A 16,280-nucleotide genomic window follows, 5' to 3' on the forward strand; every position below is an offset into this window, starting at 1 on the left:
TGCCGATCTTCGACTGAAGTTGACCAATATTGAGCCAGATATCCAGCAACTCGGCAGAGGCCGAGAAGCTGAATCATCTCATTAAAAGTAAGTAGTAACATAATTATATCATATTATTTAATAATTATATAATTATATCATTTAATAAAAATTAAAACTTTGTTAAAAGGTGATGCACTTTTAATCGTTTACTTCCAATTTAATTAATTATCTTTCCCTATGTATTCAAAACACGCTTTTAGATTTATTATGTTATAAATGCAGATTTTCCCAAATGTTTTTTAAAGAAAAACACATAGGTTTTTCTTTAAAAAACAAAATATACATACTTAGTGACCCGTAGAATTGTTTTAGGTATATTTTACTGGTCCTTGGACTTAGAAAGGTTGAGAAACGCTGCTCGTGCATGGAAGTTTGTGTGTTATTATTGGCTTCATATTTCATGATGTCTGTTAAACTTTTTATGCGAAAATTAGTGAATTACTAAAAGGCATTTTATTGTTTAAATTACTTTAGCATTATCGTGCACTTATTTGAATTGTTTTTCTAAAACGTTGAGCAAAAAAATTTAACGTCAAATACTGAAGGGAGAAAGGGGTCAGCTTTTAAGAAATTAGGTAATGTGGAAAGTATTGGAGGGCAATAAATTCTTACAGTGCAATTCCGCCACGTTATAATTAACGTAATACTATAGCTTACGTATGGTGGAATTTAAGCCTAGCGTACATTTGCATGAGTATTTTATCAAATTTTGACAGGGGCTAGTTCTGATAAAGTAATTTCTGGAATGGATTCTTCTGTTATTTAAGAAAAGAAGTTAGGATCGCTAATTCTGCAATTTACGAAGGAAGAATTCACACAATGAGAGTGCGTTTATTGCGCCTTTTTTAAGTGTTTCAGCGTAACTGTAATCACTAGTGCATGCAGATATTCTCTGCAATAAACTGCAGTTGATTCTCAGCGCTCGTATTGATGATTTCGTCGAAGCGAAATACCCAAACTAACTTTATTGGATACTGTACACTGGAAATAATAACTTTAAATGAATGAATTCCAATGAGGTCATTGTTCTCTTTTAATAAGTTGTTCGCAAATAAGTTGCAAATGACTGGGTTGTGAGATTTATTAACGTGTCGTACTGAGCTCTGTTTCCTTCAATTAATTTGCAAAACAAGTAAAAATTTGCAGAAAAGCAATTGTTAATATATCAGTAAAAAGTCACGTCTGTTTATAAGTTTATTCTTTAGCTGTTTTAATGCAATTTATACGTATTTTTCCCAAGATTAATCAGGTGTGTGCAAACGAAAGTTCCGTCTATAGCTACTCACGAAATGTTTTATCGAACAGTTATTGGAATATTTCTCGTTTTAGTAGCTTATTGCATCCACATTCCTTCATAATTAATTTTGGTTACATCACCAGAAATGGTGTAACCAAAAACCGAACACATTAGAAAAGAATAAAGAATATCAACCTTCAAAATAATAGAAATAACTACCAAAAAAATAAAAACACGCCGGAGCAAATATTATATTATCAATAATACCATTCATGTTTAAAGGAAATAAAATTAGTACAGTAAACATTAAATTCTGTCATAAAAAAAAAGAAAACGTCAACAAAAACCACAGTAATTAAAAAAAAAAAAAACACGAAAGCACCCACACCAGTATCACCCTTTTGGACAACTTAACATTACCAAGAATCAGACGCACACAAAGTAAAACCCATACCCCCCCCCCCCATTCCCTCATGGTGAAAATTCAGGGATTATTCTTAACATCAGAAATGCACATACTTGGGTACATAACACCGAAATCAATAAAATCGCCCGTTTCGTCCCGACACGAAACTAACACCAAAATACCCTCTTAAATATCATAATAAACAACCGACGTTATTGTTTGTCAGGATGTTATATGAAACGATGCTATGGGGTTAAAGAATCGACGATATATCTAGTGGATAAATGGGTGTTTCTCGGTGCGAATATCTTAATAGAAAATTATTTTAATTTATTATTTTGTAAAGACAGGTGCTTTTGTGAATTTATATATATATATATATATATATAGCTCTAATAAATAAAAACGCTATATATATATATATTCTGTGAATATATATATATATAGCGTCTTTGGAACATGCAGATTTAGAACTTTAAAAGCCTTTCTGCTATGCTAAGTTCGGCACGCACCTGCACAGCCGATTCAACAGGTACCACCTTTTCGGCCCAACAGTATCGCCATAATACATGCTAATATTCCTACACGGTTACTTGACATGGTTCACTGTAACTCCCCCACCCCTCTGTTTTTCAAAAGTGTCAAAATGCAAATAGCTTCCTGCGAAAACGAATCTCGTAGCAGAGTTCACGTGATGCTTCCTCCAGTGCGCGAAATGGTGAGACACGTATGCAGACGGTAGAAGAAACACCTCTTTCGAAGATGAGCTTCCATTGTAAGTAGCATTGTAATTTTTGATGTCCATTTTTATCTTAATTGGTCCTTTGGTTACGGAGAAGAGCATGTATTATATTTAATTCATGCTATTAATTTAATCCAATATTTAAAAGAATAATAGAATTATTCTCCGTTTAATTGATGTTATTTGTTAAATACCAGTACATAATATTTGTTAAATAATTGTGCGTATTCGATTTAAGATAGAATAACAAAGTAATTATATAATAGATGGCAAAAATAGGAGTTCATTGAATCTTCCTCAATTGAGATGTACACCTTAATAGTGTACAACGTTTGTCCTTTGTGGCGATTGATTTCATGGTCCCATTGAATTTGTGTTAACTGTGAATAGTATATTAGTAGATAATACTACAAAAGAGTTAAATTTTTAACATGTTAGTTTCCTGGTGGTATGCGCCGTGTTCTGTCCCCCATTCAGATCTTTATTACAAATAAAGGTATTCAAATCTTCAAGGCATATACATGACTTCAGATAAACGTATCTTAAGACACGTATAATCGACTTCAGATAGCTTATCCGAAGTCGCATGTACGTGAACTACTAGAGGGGACAGGTGGATCTTGGATTTTATAGTAACATCACAGAAATCAGTTAAGGACTTTATTAATTATTTAGAACCCCCTCCATGCAATAGTAACATTTTTGAAAGGAAACCTAAGACTACAAGAAGAACGTCACGAAAGACCCGTGGAATTTCAAGAAAGCAACATTGTGGGTATAAGAAAATTAAGCTATACTCAAACTTGCTGATTAAACGCACCAAATTGCTATTGATTATTACTTAGTGGATAGATGAGAGGAAATAGTGCTTGGAGAAGTCTTCTAAGAGTCTTCCAACATACATTCATCAGTTACCAAATCCTGGTCCACCACCTGGTGGACCAGGATTTGGTAACTGATGAATGTATGTTTGAGAGGATTCTGAACGGAAATTGTATGAAGATAACGACTTATTTTGTCTGAAAGAAATATTTTAAGTTCTGGTAAGAAATTTGTAACAGAATTAGTAAAGATCAGCAAATTGTATGTTAAATTAAGAAGTTAAACTCTTGTAGGAGAAAGGAAACTATGATAGCATTATTCACGCGTCTCCGATGAAGCCGGTATCGTACTACGGATTTAAGCTTTAGTCATTAAATTATTTTAATGAATGTCAAGAAAGTAGAAGTTGTTCAAAAGATTCGCAAAGTGCATGAAGGAGTGATTTTATGGTAGTGATGAGAATCGGTTGGTTAGTTGTAATTTGTTAAATTTCTCTGAAGAATGAGAGGAAATATAATTGAAGTTTGTTTGTTTGTTCAGGACATAAGTACAGCGAAAGATTTGAAAGTAGAATGATCTTCAACCTAGGGTTATATATAGAAGGCAGTGTTACACAACTTTAAGTTAGCTAGAGGAGAAATTTATTAAAATTTTAATTTTTTTTCAAGGATTATCTAACTTAGCATAGATGAACATGTTTTGAGTAAGTTTTACTTTATTTTTTTAAAATTTTACTCACCTTTATCCATATCAGCGAACAATGGTCCTGCCTTTTGACGACAATACCAGAGACTCTTTAATTGGTGATGAAGATCGCCATGGTAACGTTGTTGAGAATAGTTAGAGGATATCATTGCTGAAGTGTCCTGAAAAAAAGTTAAAACAATTCTCAAGATGCAAGGTTATCTAACGGATAGGAAAAAGAACCAAATACGGGAAAGACGTGTCTTGGGAGATATAAAGAAAGCATTTCCGGTAATTAAGTAAACTGCTATTATCGCAGACGCTCAAAAACGACAAAAGTCTGTCGAGACATGTAAAAGACACGTTTGTTCAAAAATTACTTATTGGTAACTAAGTGAGAGGTAATGCATCAATGTTGTGTGTCAAATACTCCAGGGTATGCAAATATGGTCTTTACTACTTACTTGGAAAATGATTTTGTCCTTCACTAATCCTGTCTGAACCTCATCCTGGCGTGGAGAAGGTGAACGGGTGATATCGGTTACATCAATGTAGTCGGCTAACAAAAGGAGGGATGGTTGGGTTAGTAGTTAGCTAAAGAACGGTCAGATTGCTCAAAGAAACCAAAGTTTGAAAGAACGAAAGACTATCGAAAAGAATAAGGAAGGCGAAAGTGTGAGAATTCTTACGTGGAATGCAAGATCACTTATAGGAAAAGAACTGAATAACTTGCATATAAAAAATTTAATTTTAATTTATGCAACATCAGAACAAAGAAAATATGTAATTATAGGAGAGTTAAAAAAAAGCCGAACTGAAGGAGTTGGAATAATAAGAGAATATATATCAAGCAGAATACCACATTTAAAACTAAAAAAAAGGGGAAGATTATTAAATATTATTAGTGTATATAGTCCCGAAAAAGAGAGTAAAACTGAAAATAGAAGAATTGTATGAAAATCTATAAAATGTAATAGAAAAATAAATTAAAAAATGTAATAATTGGAGAATAAATGCAAGCAGCGTGATTATTCTAGGTATTTGCCAAAGATTTACTGCAGAAATAATTAATGAAAATGGAATAAATTTGTTACATTTTTGCACGAATAACGAATTAAGAATACATAATGCATTCTTTGTTCATAAAATAACATGCGGGAGTAGCAGAGGACAAAATCTGTAAGTGATTTCCTTAAAATTAATAGAGAAATCACACGATGGCAAATCGTGGATGTTAAGAGCTTCTAGCTTCAATGGATATAGGGAATGACCATGAGTTAGAACATGGTAAAATAAAACAGAACAAATATAGAAAGAAAAACAAAATACAGGATTACTCTAGGAAGATACCTATACAATAAAAGATTGTTAGATAGACAAAAACAATCAGCGGAAGGAAAATAGCCTTTAAAAACATTGTACATGAAGCAGCAAATGAGAATTAGGAGAACACACAATTAGTACAAAAACTAATCAAAGATGGAGACAGTGATTTAAAGAAGCGAAGAGAAGATTAGTGAAAGGAAAGAGCATTTCGCAGATATCTACATGAAGAAACAAATACCTTAATACGAAGAACGTAAAACCAGAAGTTAAGTAAACAGTGAGTTAAGTAAAAAATAAACAGCAATACTGGAACAACTAATCCAAAAAAGAAAAGAACGTGTTTTTTTATGGTATACAAAGAACAATCTTGGAGAATAATACAAACTCAAAAGAAAGAAAAGTATAAAACTAACAAATGTGGGATTGAATTAATGGAACGATTTTCAAAATCTACAGAGGAAAGAACGAAGATAGTATACAACAAAAGATCCTTATGAAAAGGAGGATAACATAATTTCTAAATAGTAGAACGATATTGGATAAGATTTTTTTTTACTTTTCCATTTCATCAGAAACATAAATTTGTGATCAATCAGAAAATTCTTGTGTAGCAAGCACTTTTTACTAGTTAAAATTTCGAGCTACTGCCAAAACAATCGGGTGTTATTGTTTGTCTGAGATAATGAGGACTTACTTCGAGATAATTCGTTTGCCATGCCTGTGTCAGTTAATCTCCAATCAACTCTATTCTACTACCTGTTATTCAATCATGAGGATTGAGCTGGGACAATCTGGGAGATCCATTGTTGAATATAGCCATTTAAAGTTTTACTGTGAAGCCAGTTGCAGTTTGATTTTTCTATCGATCCATATGCGAGAGATAGAATCTATCACACACAGTGCTGTGTGCAGTGCAGGTGAAAAGTTGGGACAAGAGAAATCTATTGAGTTCCTCTTGAAGAAATGGAAGTTATAAATATTGTGAAACGTTCGTGAGCAAAGCTATTCCAGGGGCCAAAAGTAGAGATAGGATAAATGAGGAAGGGGAGAAGCAGGTTCTGTATGTTTGCAATTGTGCTGAAAATGAATAATGGGAATGTTGCTCTTATTTTAAACAGGCCAAACAAAAGGAAGTTTTAACAGAATGTCAGGTCAATAGAATAGTGACTGACCATGGAAATATCTGTGAAAGAGGGCTGAAACAGTGTGTCTTTTGAGATAAGGGTTGAAGTGTGTGTGTGTGTGAAGGGAAGGAGTTATCTATGAACCGAATCTGGAGTTTGAATGAAGTTAGTAGGTATATCGATAAAAGTAGCTCCCTTGAGCTGAAAAGAATGCCTGCTGAGTATTTTTTAGTAGACTGAGGAATTTATTGATGCCATGTGTTTATGCCAGGAGACTGTGAATGTCATCCAAGGAGAAAGAGATCCGATTCAGACTGGTGATTTATATATTATTGATCGTAAAGGAAGAAAGGCCGAGATCTCTTTAGCGGAAGAAAATGAAACTATTTGAAATTGATTAGATTATCCTTATTTCATAGAAGAATGATATGGAGATAAGTATTTAAGGCGCAGGTTGCAAACAACCTTGAAGCTTGGGATGCCTGAGCACTGTTGATTTGTCGAATGAGTAGGACCAGTGAGGTGCACTATCGACAACAAATTGTGGTCAAGATTAGTGGTGGTGATTAAAGAGAGCTTTGTGCTTCTGCACTAATTCAGGTGAGCTCTAAAGCACTTCGGTGTTAGTGGAGAAAATGAAGCCATCGCTATGACGAGTAATGAAAGACCAGAGAGACACTGGCTATCTAATTTTAGTGGCCATAGGATGGCAGTTCACTAAGCAGACCCCCATGCTAGACACGAACCGTTGCTCTGGAAATGTAAAGAACGACAGTATATGCTTGTCCAAACCTTCGGGCACGTGTCACTGATTAGTGACATGAGATAAGAGCCAGGTTGAGTATAAACAGTTTTAGTTCTGGAAGACTAGTGAGAGAATAAACAGAATTCGCAGACTGTCTACTCCTCAGCCCATCCCTAATACTTATGTGCTGCAGGTTTGCAGTTTTTCATAACTGTTATTAAAATGCCATGATTAGAACGAATAATCTATTTCCTGATATGTACCTCGAGGAATATTCAGGCAACAGGATTAAGTTTACATTATTATTAATCTCCTATGAACTTCCTCCAAATTAATGTATTACTTATCACAACTCCAATATTGCCTTATCTAATATTTCGGTATTTTAGGGCACTTCTGACTGAATCAGTACGCTTAGACCTCGGTCTTCCTCTGGATCTCTTTCCTTTCATGATTTCAATCCTTTTTTTTTTCCTAACGTTTCCTCATCCATTCTATTTAAGTGAGCATACCTCCTGAAATTAGCTTTACTCACACATGTTTGAATGCTAATAATTTCAAGTTTTATAAAATCTTAATTTTTAACGTTTTTGTCATCGATTCCATCTAAACACACTCATAAGTTTTCTCAGGACGCGAAGTCTAGTGTATAATCAGGTGCTTTATTTACAACGCAACTCTCCAATCCATAACTTAAAACTAGTTTGAGCACTGTATTGAATACGTCTAGTATGTTTTGGCTAATTTCTCTATTTCATATAAATTTATTCAGCCGGCTCCCTCCCTACCATGATTGTTTTGCATTATTATCTTGTCAATTTCCATATTTAATTTGCCATCAGTAAAAACTATCCAAATAGCTGAAATAATTTACTTGTTCTATAGGTTCTCCGTTGAGAATGCACCTGGAGTTTTTTTTGTCCTTGCCCATTTTCATAATTTTGGTCTTTTATTACTGATTTTCATGGCAAATTTGTTACAGCTGTTATTCAATTTAGTTAGAGAATGCTTGCTACTTGCATTGTGGATGTGTTTAGGAGTTCAACATCATTCGTATAGATAAGAGTGGAGATAATGTACATTCTTGTCTGATACCAGATTTAACACCAAACCATCTTCCTGTACTTCAATTCTAATTGCTGACTAACAACTTAAATATAGACGTGTATTGCTCTGAATAATGTTTTAAAAAGCTTTTCTCTTAGCAACTCGACGTATGCCTTTTCCAGATGTACAAAATCTTGTTATATTCCAACTATTGGTCTTAAAGTGAAAATCTGAGCTTGATAACCTCTATTTGGCATGAACCCGGTTTGTTTTGTTCCGAGTTTCTCTTCCAAACGTTTTCTCAACCCCTTTTCAAGTATGCTTGCATAAATCCTACCTGGAACACTCAGAGAAACGTTTTTTTAATTTTCACATTCAACTTTATTTTTTTTTATAAATGGGAACTAAAAGAATATCATTTTTCTTATTAACTAGGAAATCGCAGATTTCAACCCGTTGAATAATATACAATGCCATATAACGAAGCTATTTAAAATAGAAAAATATTTTACATACATTCCTGCTATTTCCTTTGCAATTTCGAAATGTATTTCGACAGCAACACTAACTTCAGGCAAGGATTTGTTTTTATGTTAATCGAGATGCAGTTCAGAATAATATTTTTGTATGCTGTGATGCCTTTTTTAACTTTAATATATTCATTAATTGTTCTTTTTTATTAATTTTATGCTAACTGATTTTTGCATAAACCATTTCTAATTATAACGAAAAAGAGGAGTGGATTGATATGTAAAAGAATATACAATCAATTTAAGATTCTGGATATTAACTTACACTTTATAAGGAAATGGAAGCATAGTCAACTTTAAAAGCAAATTCAATGGAAAAAAAAATGTTGCTTCATCTCACGTATTATGTTATCGCCAGTACTGGGCAAAGTGTCCTTTTTTCCAAGTTAAAAATCTAATAGCCTATCGCAACAACAGAGTAAGTATCCATTAGTGTGCTTAAAATACACAAATGGCTAAAAGCAATGCATTAAGCTAATATGGCAAAATAGAAATTTTTGCAGTACTAAATGAAAAATGCACGTAAAAGGTATCATTGCAGGCACATTAACGATATTGAAATATGTTGCTTAAAATGGCTTCCTAATGAAGAAAAGAAAATTACATTTGCTAGCAGCAAATATCTCCATAAAATGATTCAAGTTTTTGGTGTTCAAGGATATGTATGTTGATGGTCATGTAAAGTGGTGGACGTTGCCCACTTTTTCTCGGTTTTACATATTGTTTTAAAAAAATTGGTTCATCTATTTGACTTATTTCGTGAGTTAATGATGAACGTAATAGGCCCTTTTTTGCTTGCAAATTCGCGTAAAAACCAACAGCTTAATTTCCTTAGCAATTAATTGATCTTACTACCAAGAAATCCAGACAGAAACAAAAAATATTATTTCGGTAATGGGGCTGGTTTCTTCATAGCAATTTTTATTTTCTTGTATTCTATCGATCTGCTTGGGATTCGAAGTGTAACAAGAGTTTAATGGTCAATGGAGTAGTTCGAAATGTTGCATTGCTTATTGTAATTCAATATGTTTACCTCAGGATAAGCAAGACTCATTATTTTAATTCAAAGAAATATGAGACAATTACTCGAGATTAAGTATTAAGGACAACGATGGAAGCTTTTTTCCCCATGCTCTATTCTGATAATGATGGGTTTTTTTCATAAACGGATAAATTAATATGATAAACTGAATAAAAGAGATTTCATAAGTTTAATATTATATTTCATACTACGAAAATGATAGCATAATCTTGTGCTCGTTATGTCACTATAACGTTAATTAGGAAAACATTTGAGATGTGGTAAACATGTTCCATATACATCTCCATGTTATGAATATTGCTTTGAGTAAGTCCGTTCTAAGGCTATTATTATCTGTTTGCTGCAAAGATTGAGGCACAACAACACGCTATTAGCGGCTTTACTATGCAACTGCTTGAAATCGAATATCAAATAGGAGGATGGTCATATGATATTTCATTTACGTGATTTATGATATCCAATTTGGAGACGATCTTTGCGGTTGAAATTACCTTGCTGTTAGAACATTACTGATACAAACGTAGCATATGAAAACAGGAACTACAGCTTAGCCCTTGAGATTAGTATAGATGCGACTCGCATTTCCTGAAACCATGCATTTTGTGCGATAGTTTATGCATGCCCCCCCCCCCTGAACCTATTAGAACGACGGTATAGGCGTCATGAGAGACTGAAAGAAAAATGAAATGGTCTCTCTTTTTACTTCTCTCTAAGTAAAGTTTCACTTTACTTAGAGCTTCACCCTAAGTAAAACTTTACTTTGTAAGTAAAGTTTTACTTAGAGCGAAGCTAACTGAAGAGTATACGAAAGTTGACGGAGATTTATTTGTGTTATAAAAGTAATATACATATCTGAATTCTTTTCATAAATAAAAATTTGACTTGTTGGTAACACAAAAATCTTAACAGATATTAAGGCTCAGATTCTCTTCTGTCTGCATAAATCCCAGTGAATTCTTGAAGAAAACTGCCCAAAATAAGTACACCTTCTCGCAGAGAATACAAATGCTGACCTACATGCTCCTGAACGGCATAAAAAACATTTTTGCAAATAATACAATAGAAGAAAGATCTGGGCATTCTCAGCGGGTCCATATAAAACTCTCAAGAGAACAATTGCATAGGTTCTTTACTGAACAACTATGGCAATATAGAGCTCTTGAAGCTGACGACGAGAAAAGCTTTACGTCTAACAAGATCAAGTGGAAGGATCTTCAAAAAGTGCACTTCTGGAAACGAAATTCATACCTACCTTTCAATTAATTTAAATCACGTTTAAAATCGCATATCGTGTCCAAGTCTGCTTGCTCAAGATTTTTGATGGCCGATGACCAGGATGTCACTGAATAAATGAAAGTACCATTTCTGAAGCTTCCTTGAATTATCTGACAACGCAGTTATGCTTCCTCAAGACGGCATTTCTGTGTCTTACCATACCACAAGGATGCCTTTTGTTGGTTGTATAAGACTATACTGGATTTGTTTTCCTTTTCCACATCTGTAACATGTTCTGATATGTGAATCGTAGATCTTTCTCTCTCTTTCACCTCCCTGGACCGTCATTTATGACCTACATAGAATATGGTGCATGAACAGTGGAGTTTATAAATCCCTGTTTTTTTTTAAGGGTAGGTAAGATGGTTTAGAAGTAATTAAAAAAATCTTGCGATCATAAGATCATGTAAAGTGGGGGTGAAGGCTACTTTTGTGGTATGCTATCGAAGTATTTCAGAAATTTTGCCTGTTAAATACTAGATATAAGAAAGTGTTACCTCACTTTTGTATTCCTTGCTTATTTGTCGTAATCTACGGAGCATTCTGCTGGAAGCGGGCCTGTGGTAGAAGTATCCTGGTAGGGAGAATTGTTTTCATGGACATTATAGGTCTTCTCAACCTCTCTCTCTCTCATACGCACACACATATTTCCACCTAATTCCCCTGATTTGAATCTCATTGAACATCTGTAGGATCATGTGGCTCGTACCGCAACATTCCGTCTTTTCATCCCCCCCCCGTGACTCGCTTGGTCGCTGACTCAGGGGACATTATTCTGTCTAGCTGGTTCACAATACCCGAGGACACCTTAATTGATCTGTTGAGTCATGTCAAGTCTAGTCCAAGCGTTTATCTCGGTGTGTGACTACGTTTTAGTGGCGTGTTGTCTCCTCTTGCTCTTTAGTGGCGTGTTGTCTCCATCACGCTATTGGGTCATAATGTTTTGGCTCATGTATGTCATTATTTTTTTTTATGTGTGGCACTGTTATTAGGTGTGACAGATGTTTGGATAGATTTGGGAGAGCTAAGTAAATCTAAGTAAAATAAGTCCGCATACATGCAAAAATTATATCCTCGAAAAAGGGCTTCAATGCAGAACAGATCCACACTGCAACGCCGCCAGCTATAAAACAGGATGGGAAAGCGGGTGCGATATGATCTGTAACGGATGCATGCGACGTGCCTTTGTTTCATACCATCGAACACTTCTCGAATGTGGGTCCCATAACCCCATCTACCGAAAAAATAAATGGAGTGCCCGGATCTACAACAACCTCTGAACTGTTTTCCCATGGAAATATTAAACCCTTTCATATCATCTTTCAGGTATAAGATATACTCAAGTTAACTCTCAGCCAGCATTCACCTCCAGTACTTAACCTACTACGAACCATTTCTTATTTTCATATAATAAAAAATAAATTACCATTACCAAAACTTCAAAAATGTAGGGGCCTGTATGAAAATCAACATGCCCTTTAACACAAATTTTGTCCATACAAAATATACTTAAGTACACATTGGAAACAAGAGGAACAAAATGAATAATAGATTACATTATTATTAACAAACTAAATAATAATATCAAGGATATAAGGGTTTTTAAAGGGAGCCAAATTGATAATGATCATATGTTAGTTGAAAGCAGATTTGAATTCATAAAAAGAACCATATACTTCAAAAGAAAAAAAGATAATGAACCAACATCTAATAAACAGTTTAAAATTCACCTCCTAGAACAGGAGAGTATTAGAAACTCTTATAAAAACATAAGAAATAAAATAAAACTAACCACAAACAATATTGAAACTAACCGGAAAAATATAAAGGAAACCATACTAAAAGCAACAGAAGTTGAGGATACAAATCAAGGAAAAACAAAAACAAATATCTCAGAACTTGGAATGATGACTTAAAGGAATTAATCAAAAGGAAAAAATAAACACTTTTAAAATTTATCTGCAAAATAAAAACACTGCTGACTATCTACACTATAAGAAACTATGGGCTGAAGTCAGAAAGTTTTAGCTTTCCAGAAGTATATGCAGAGAAGATTGGAGTAAATATGTTAAATCATTAGAGAAGGATGTCACTGGACCACAAAGAATAGGTTTTAAAATTTTCAGGCAACTACAAACATCAGAAAGTAGTGATCAATTAAGAAATCTGATTTTCAAAGCGGATTAGATAGAACACTATAAAACATTGTGGAATGAAAAACAAGAATTACAAAACTCACAAAATTGAAGATATCAATACACAGGAAAGTACAGAAGAAATGGTAATGGAGGAATTAGAAAAAGAATTTAAAAGCTCAAGAAATAGAAAAAGCCCCAGGCCTTGATGGAATATGCGTTGAGCTCTTTAAATATGCAGACAATAGCTTAAAATAAAACCTACTTACTCTTCAATAATATCTGGAAATATCAAAAGATCCCAAAATAATGAAAAAACTGGAGTACTAATCAATATTCAGAAGAAAGGTCCAAGGACAAATGTGGAAATTAGAGGCATTACTCTCTTAATAACAGCATCTAAACTCTATGCAAACATCTTAAAGAACAGACTAATTAAATATATAGAAATTATTTAGAAGAACAGTGTGGTTTTAGAAGAGGGAGAGGATGCACAGATGCTTCTTTCACAATGCAACAGATCATAGAAAAAATAGAATTTAACTTGTCCACTTTTCTTCTATTTATTGACTACGAAAAGGTGTATGATAACTTGAACAGAAAGGTACTAAATATTACAAGATGATAAAATACTTACTCAATTAAAGCAATAAAAAGCCTATACAGAGAAACAAATTTGCATATGGAACATTATCAGAACCTTTAACTATAAATAAAGGAGTAAGACGAGGTTGTGACTTATTCCCAATCCTATTCAAAATTTATATAAACGGAATTCTAAAAGAATGGAAAACAACTGTCAAAGATGGAATTAAACTAACCAATAATAAACAGCTAAATACAACACTTTATGCAGATCAAGTAAAAATTTCAAATTCAGAAGATAAACTCCAAATTGCAACTAACCATCTAAGTGAAATAGCAAAAAAAAGAAAAAGAAAATGTCAAACAAAAAAGCCATGGGAATGTGTGGAAACACCATTCAGAAAGGCAAAATTATGCTTAACAATAAAATAATAGAGCAAGTTACGGAATTCAAATACTTAGGAAATACATGGCACAAATGTTTACCCTGATCATAATATAACTCTTCAGTGGATACTCGACATGGAACACAAAGTTAGACTTCAATGCATAACATATAGAAAAAAAAGTCGATGAGCAACTTCAACATGTGCACCGCCGGTAACACGTAAAATATCCAAGCAGTGATCAATAACACGCCACACATTCTCCAACATTTGTTGTGCGAATCCTTCAACTGCATTTCTGATGCGCTGTTGCAAGGTCTGGAACTGATCTTGCATAAACAAGATCCTTAACATACCTCAAAGAAAAAACTCTAGGGTTATAATCCGATGGCCCTCGGGGGCCATGGGATTGGACAATCTCTGCCAATCCAGCGATTCGGGAATTCTTGATTAAGACGATTGCGAACATCACGAGACCAATGAGAGGGGGGGGGGTCTCCGTCCTGTTGAAAGATAACATTTGGTTGCATCTCCTGTAGCTGGGGAATGGCAAAATTATTGAGCATGTCTAAGTACCCATTTTCATTAATTTCTTTTTCAAGAAAGAAGAAAGGGCAATCACTCGATCATGCATTAGTACACACCACACCTTGTGTTTCGGACTAGCTCGAATGTCTTCTCTTATGGCATGTGGGTTTTCAGATCCCAGATGCTTTGTCTGTTGACTACTCCACTCACGTGAAATTTTGCCTCATAAGAGAAACAACACGCTGCAAAAAATCATTATCCTCGTCATTGCGGTTCAAAGTGAGGTTAGCAAATTCTTCACGCCTTGGACGATCATCTGGCTTTATCTCCTGGACAATTTGGACTTTGTACACACACAATTTCAAACGTTTGCGTACCATTTTGTGGACTGTACTCCTTGGCATTTTGCAGTTCTAGTGAAGCTGTTCTGATTGACTTCTGCGGTGACCGGGAGAAGGCAGTTTGAACTACCTCAACTGTCTCCTCGGAAACCGATGGTCTGCCACTGCTTGTACCCTTATGAACTGGACCTTTTTTTAAAAAGGTTGTCTTCCATGACTTAATGAACTTGACATCAGGTGGGTTCTTCCCATACTGTGCCCTAAACCTTCGCTGCACTGTAACTGGAGATTTTGTTTCTGCTAGCCACAGAACACATTGTACTTTTTCCTGTACGGAAGCCATTTTTAAAGAAAATCAGCAACAGCGCTCCTGGTGGCAAAAGCAGTATACTGAAGATACCAGTATGGAAACTTTGAGTGCGCAAGTTTACCTGCAACAAAACTTATTCAGTTAATTTCATTGTTAACATATTCAGGTCAGTTGAAATCAGGGTAAACATTTGTGGACACCCTGTATAATCTCGCAAGACTACAAATTTACAATAGAATGAATGGAATAATTAAAAGAAATTTTGGAAAACAAATAAAGAAACTCGATGAAGATTACATAATATGACTTTCTAAAACATCTCTCAAATTTGGAAGTGAAACTTGGATTCTAAAACCAAGACAAAGATTGGAAGCAGCACAGATGAAGTTTTTCTAAGATCTCTCCTGGGACTCACAAGAAATAGAATATTAGCAAAACTGGCTAAACCACATAAAGGATGAATAACAATAGGATTCCTAAACTAGCACTAGAATATAAACTTACAGGAAGAAGAGACCGCGGACGCCCAAGATTAAGATGAAAAGATCAAATTCACCTGCAGAGTAGGAACAAGACATAAAAAGCTTATACCTGCATTTATTCAGACGATAACAATTTTTTTCCGATGAAATCTCGGTATATTCCCCCCCTTCCTTTTCTTGATGCATGTTTTCTGACTAGTATGCTATTTCTTTTTTTTATTTCCTGCTTGTCAGACGATGGCATTATCTAAACAAGACAATCCGATACTTTTCTAATTGCATGACTTTCGTTCTCCCATTACATACTAATAGTTCTAAAATCCAACTACTCCGGTTTCGTTTCACTATAACCGAAATGACGTAATTGAAGGCAGACTGCAAGACACCAGCTTCTTCCAGACAACATAACCAAGTACGTTTTTCTTTTTCATGCCAATAACAGTAATCCGTGGTGACTCTGCCACTGAACACCGAAAAATCAATGCTTAACT

General features: G+C 34.4%; 1 protein-coding gene across 1 annotated transcript in view; it reads right to left on the reverse strand.

Annotated features, from left to right (window-relative positions):
* The window catches only part of LOC150105491 (calcitonin gene-related peptide type 1 receptor-like), a 99,006-nt gene extending 83,666 nt beyond the window's left edge, over positions 1-15,340 (reverse strand). The window contains exons 1-2 of the mRNA XM_090393971.1: positions 15,128-15,340; positions 3,989-4,115 (exon numbers count right to left, since the gene is read on the reverse strand). Coding sequence (XP_090250097.1) covers positions 3,989-4,115; positions 15,128-15,340 — 340 coding nt within the window. The remainder of the gene's footprint in view (positions 1-3,988; positions 4,116-15,127) is intronic.
* Between the last annotated feature and the right edge of the window lie 940 nt (positions 15,341-16,280).

Source organism: Typopeltis vanoorti, chromosome 6 (assembly GCF_054136105.1).
Source record: "Typopeltis vanoorti isolate ZY-2024b chromosome 6, IOZ_Tvanoo_1.0, whole genome shotgun sequence".
NCBI classification, from domain to species: domain Eukaryota; kingdom Metazoa; phylum Arthropoda; class Arachnida; order Uropygi; family Thelyphonidae; genus Typopeltis; species Typopeltis vanoorti.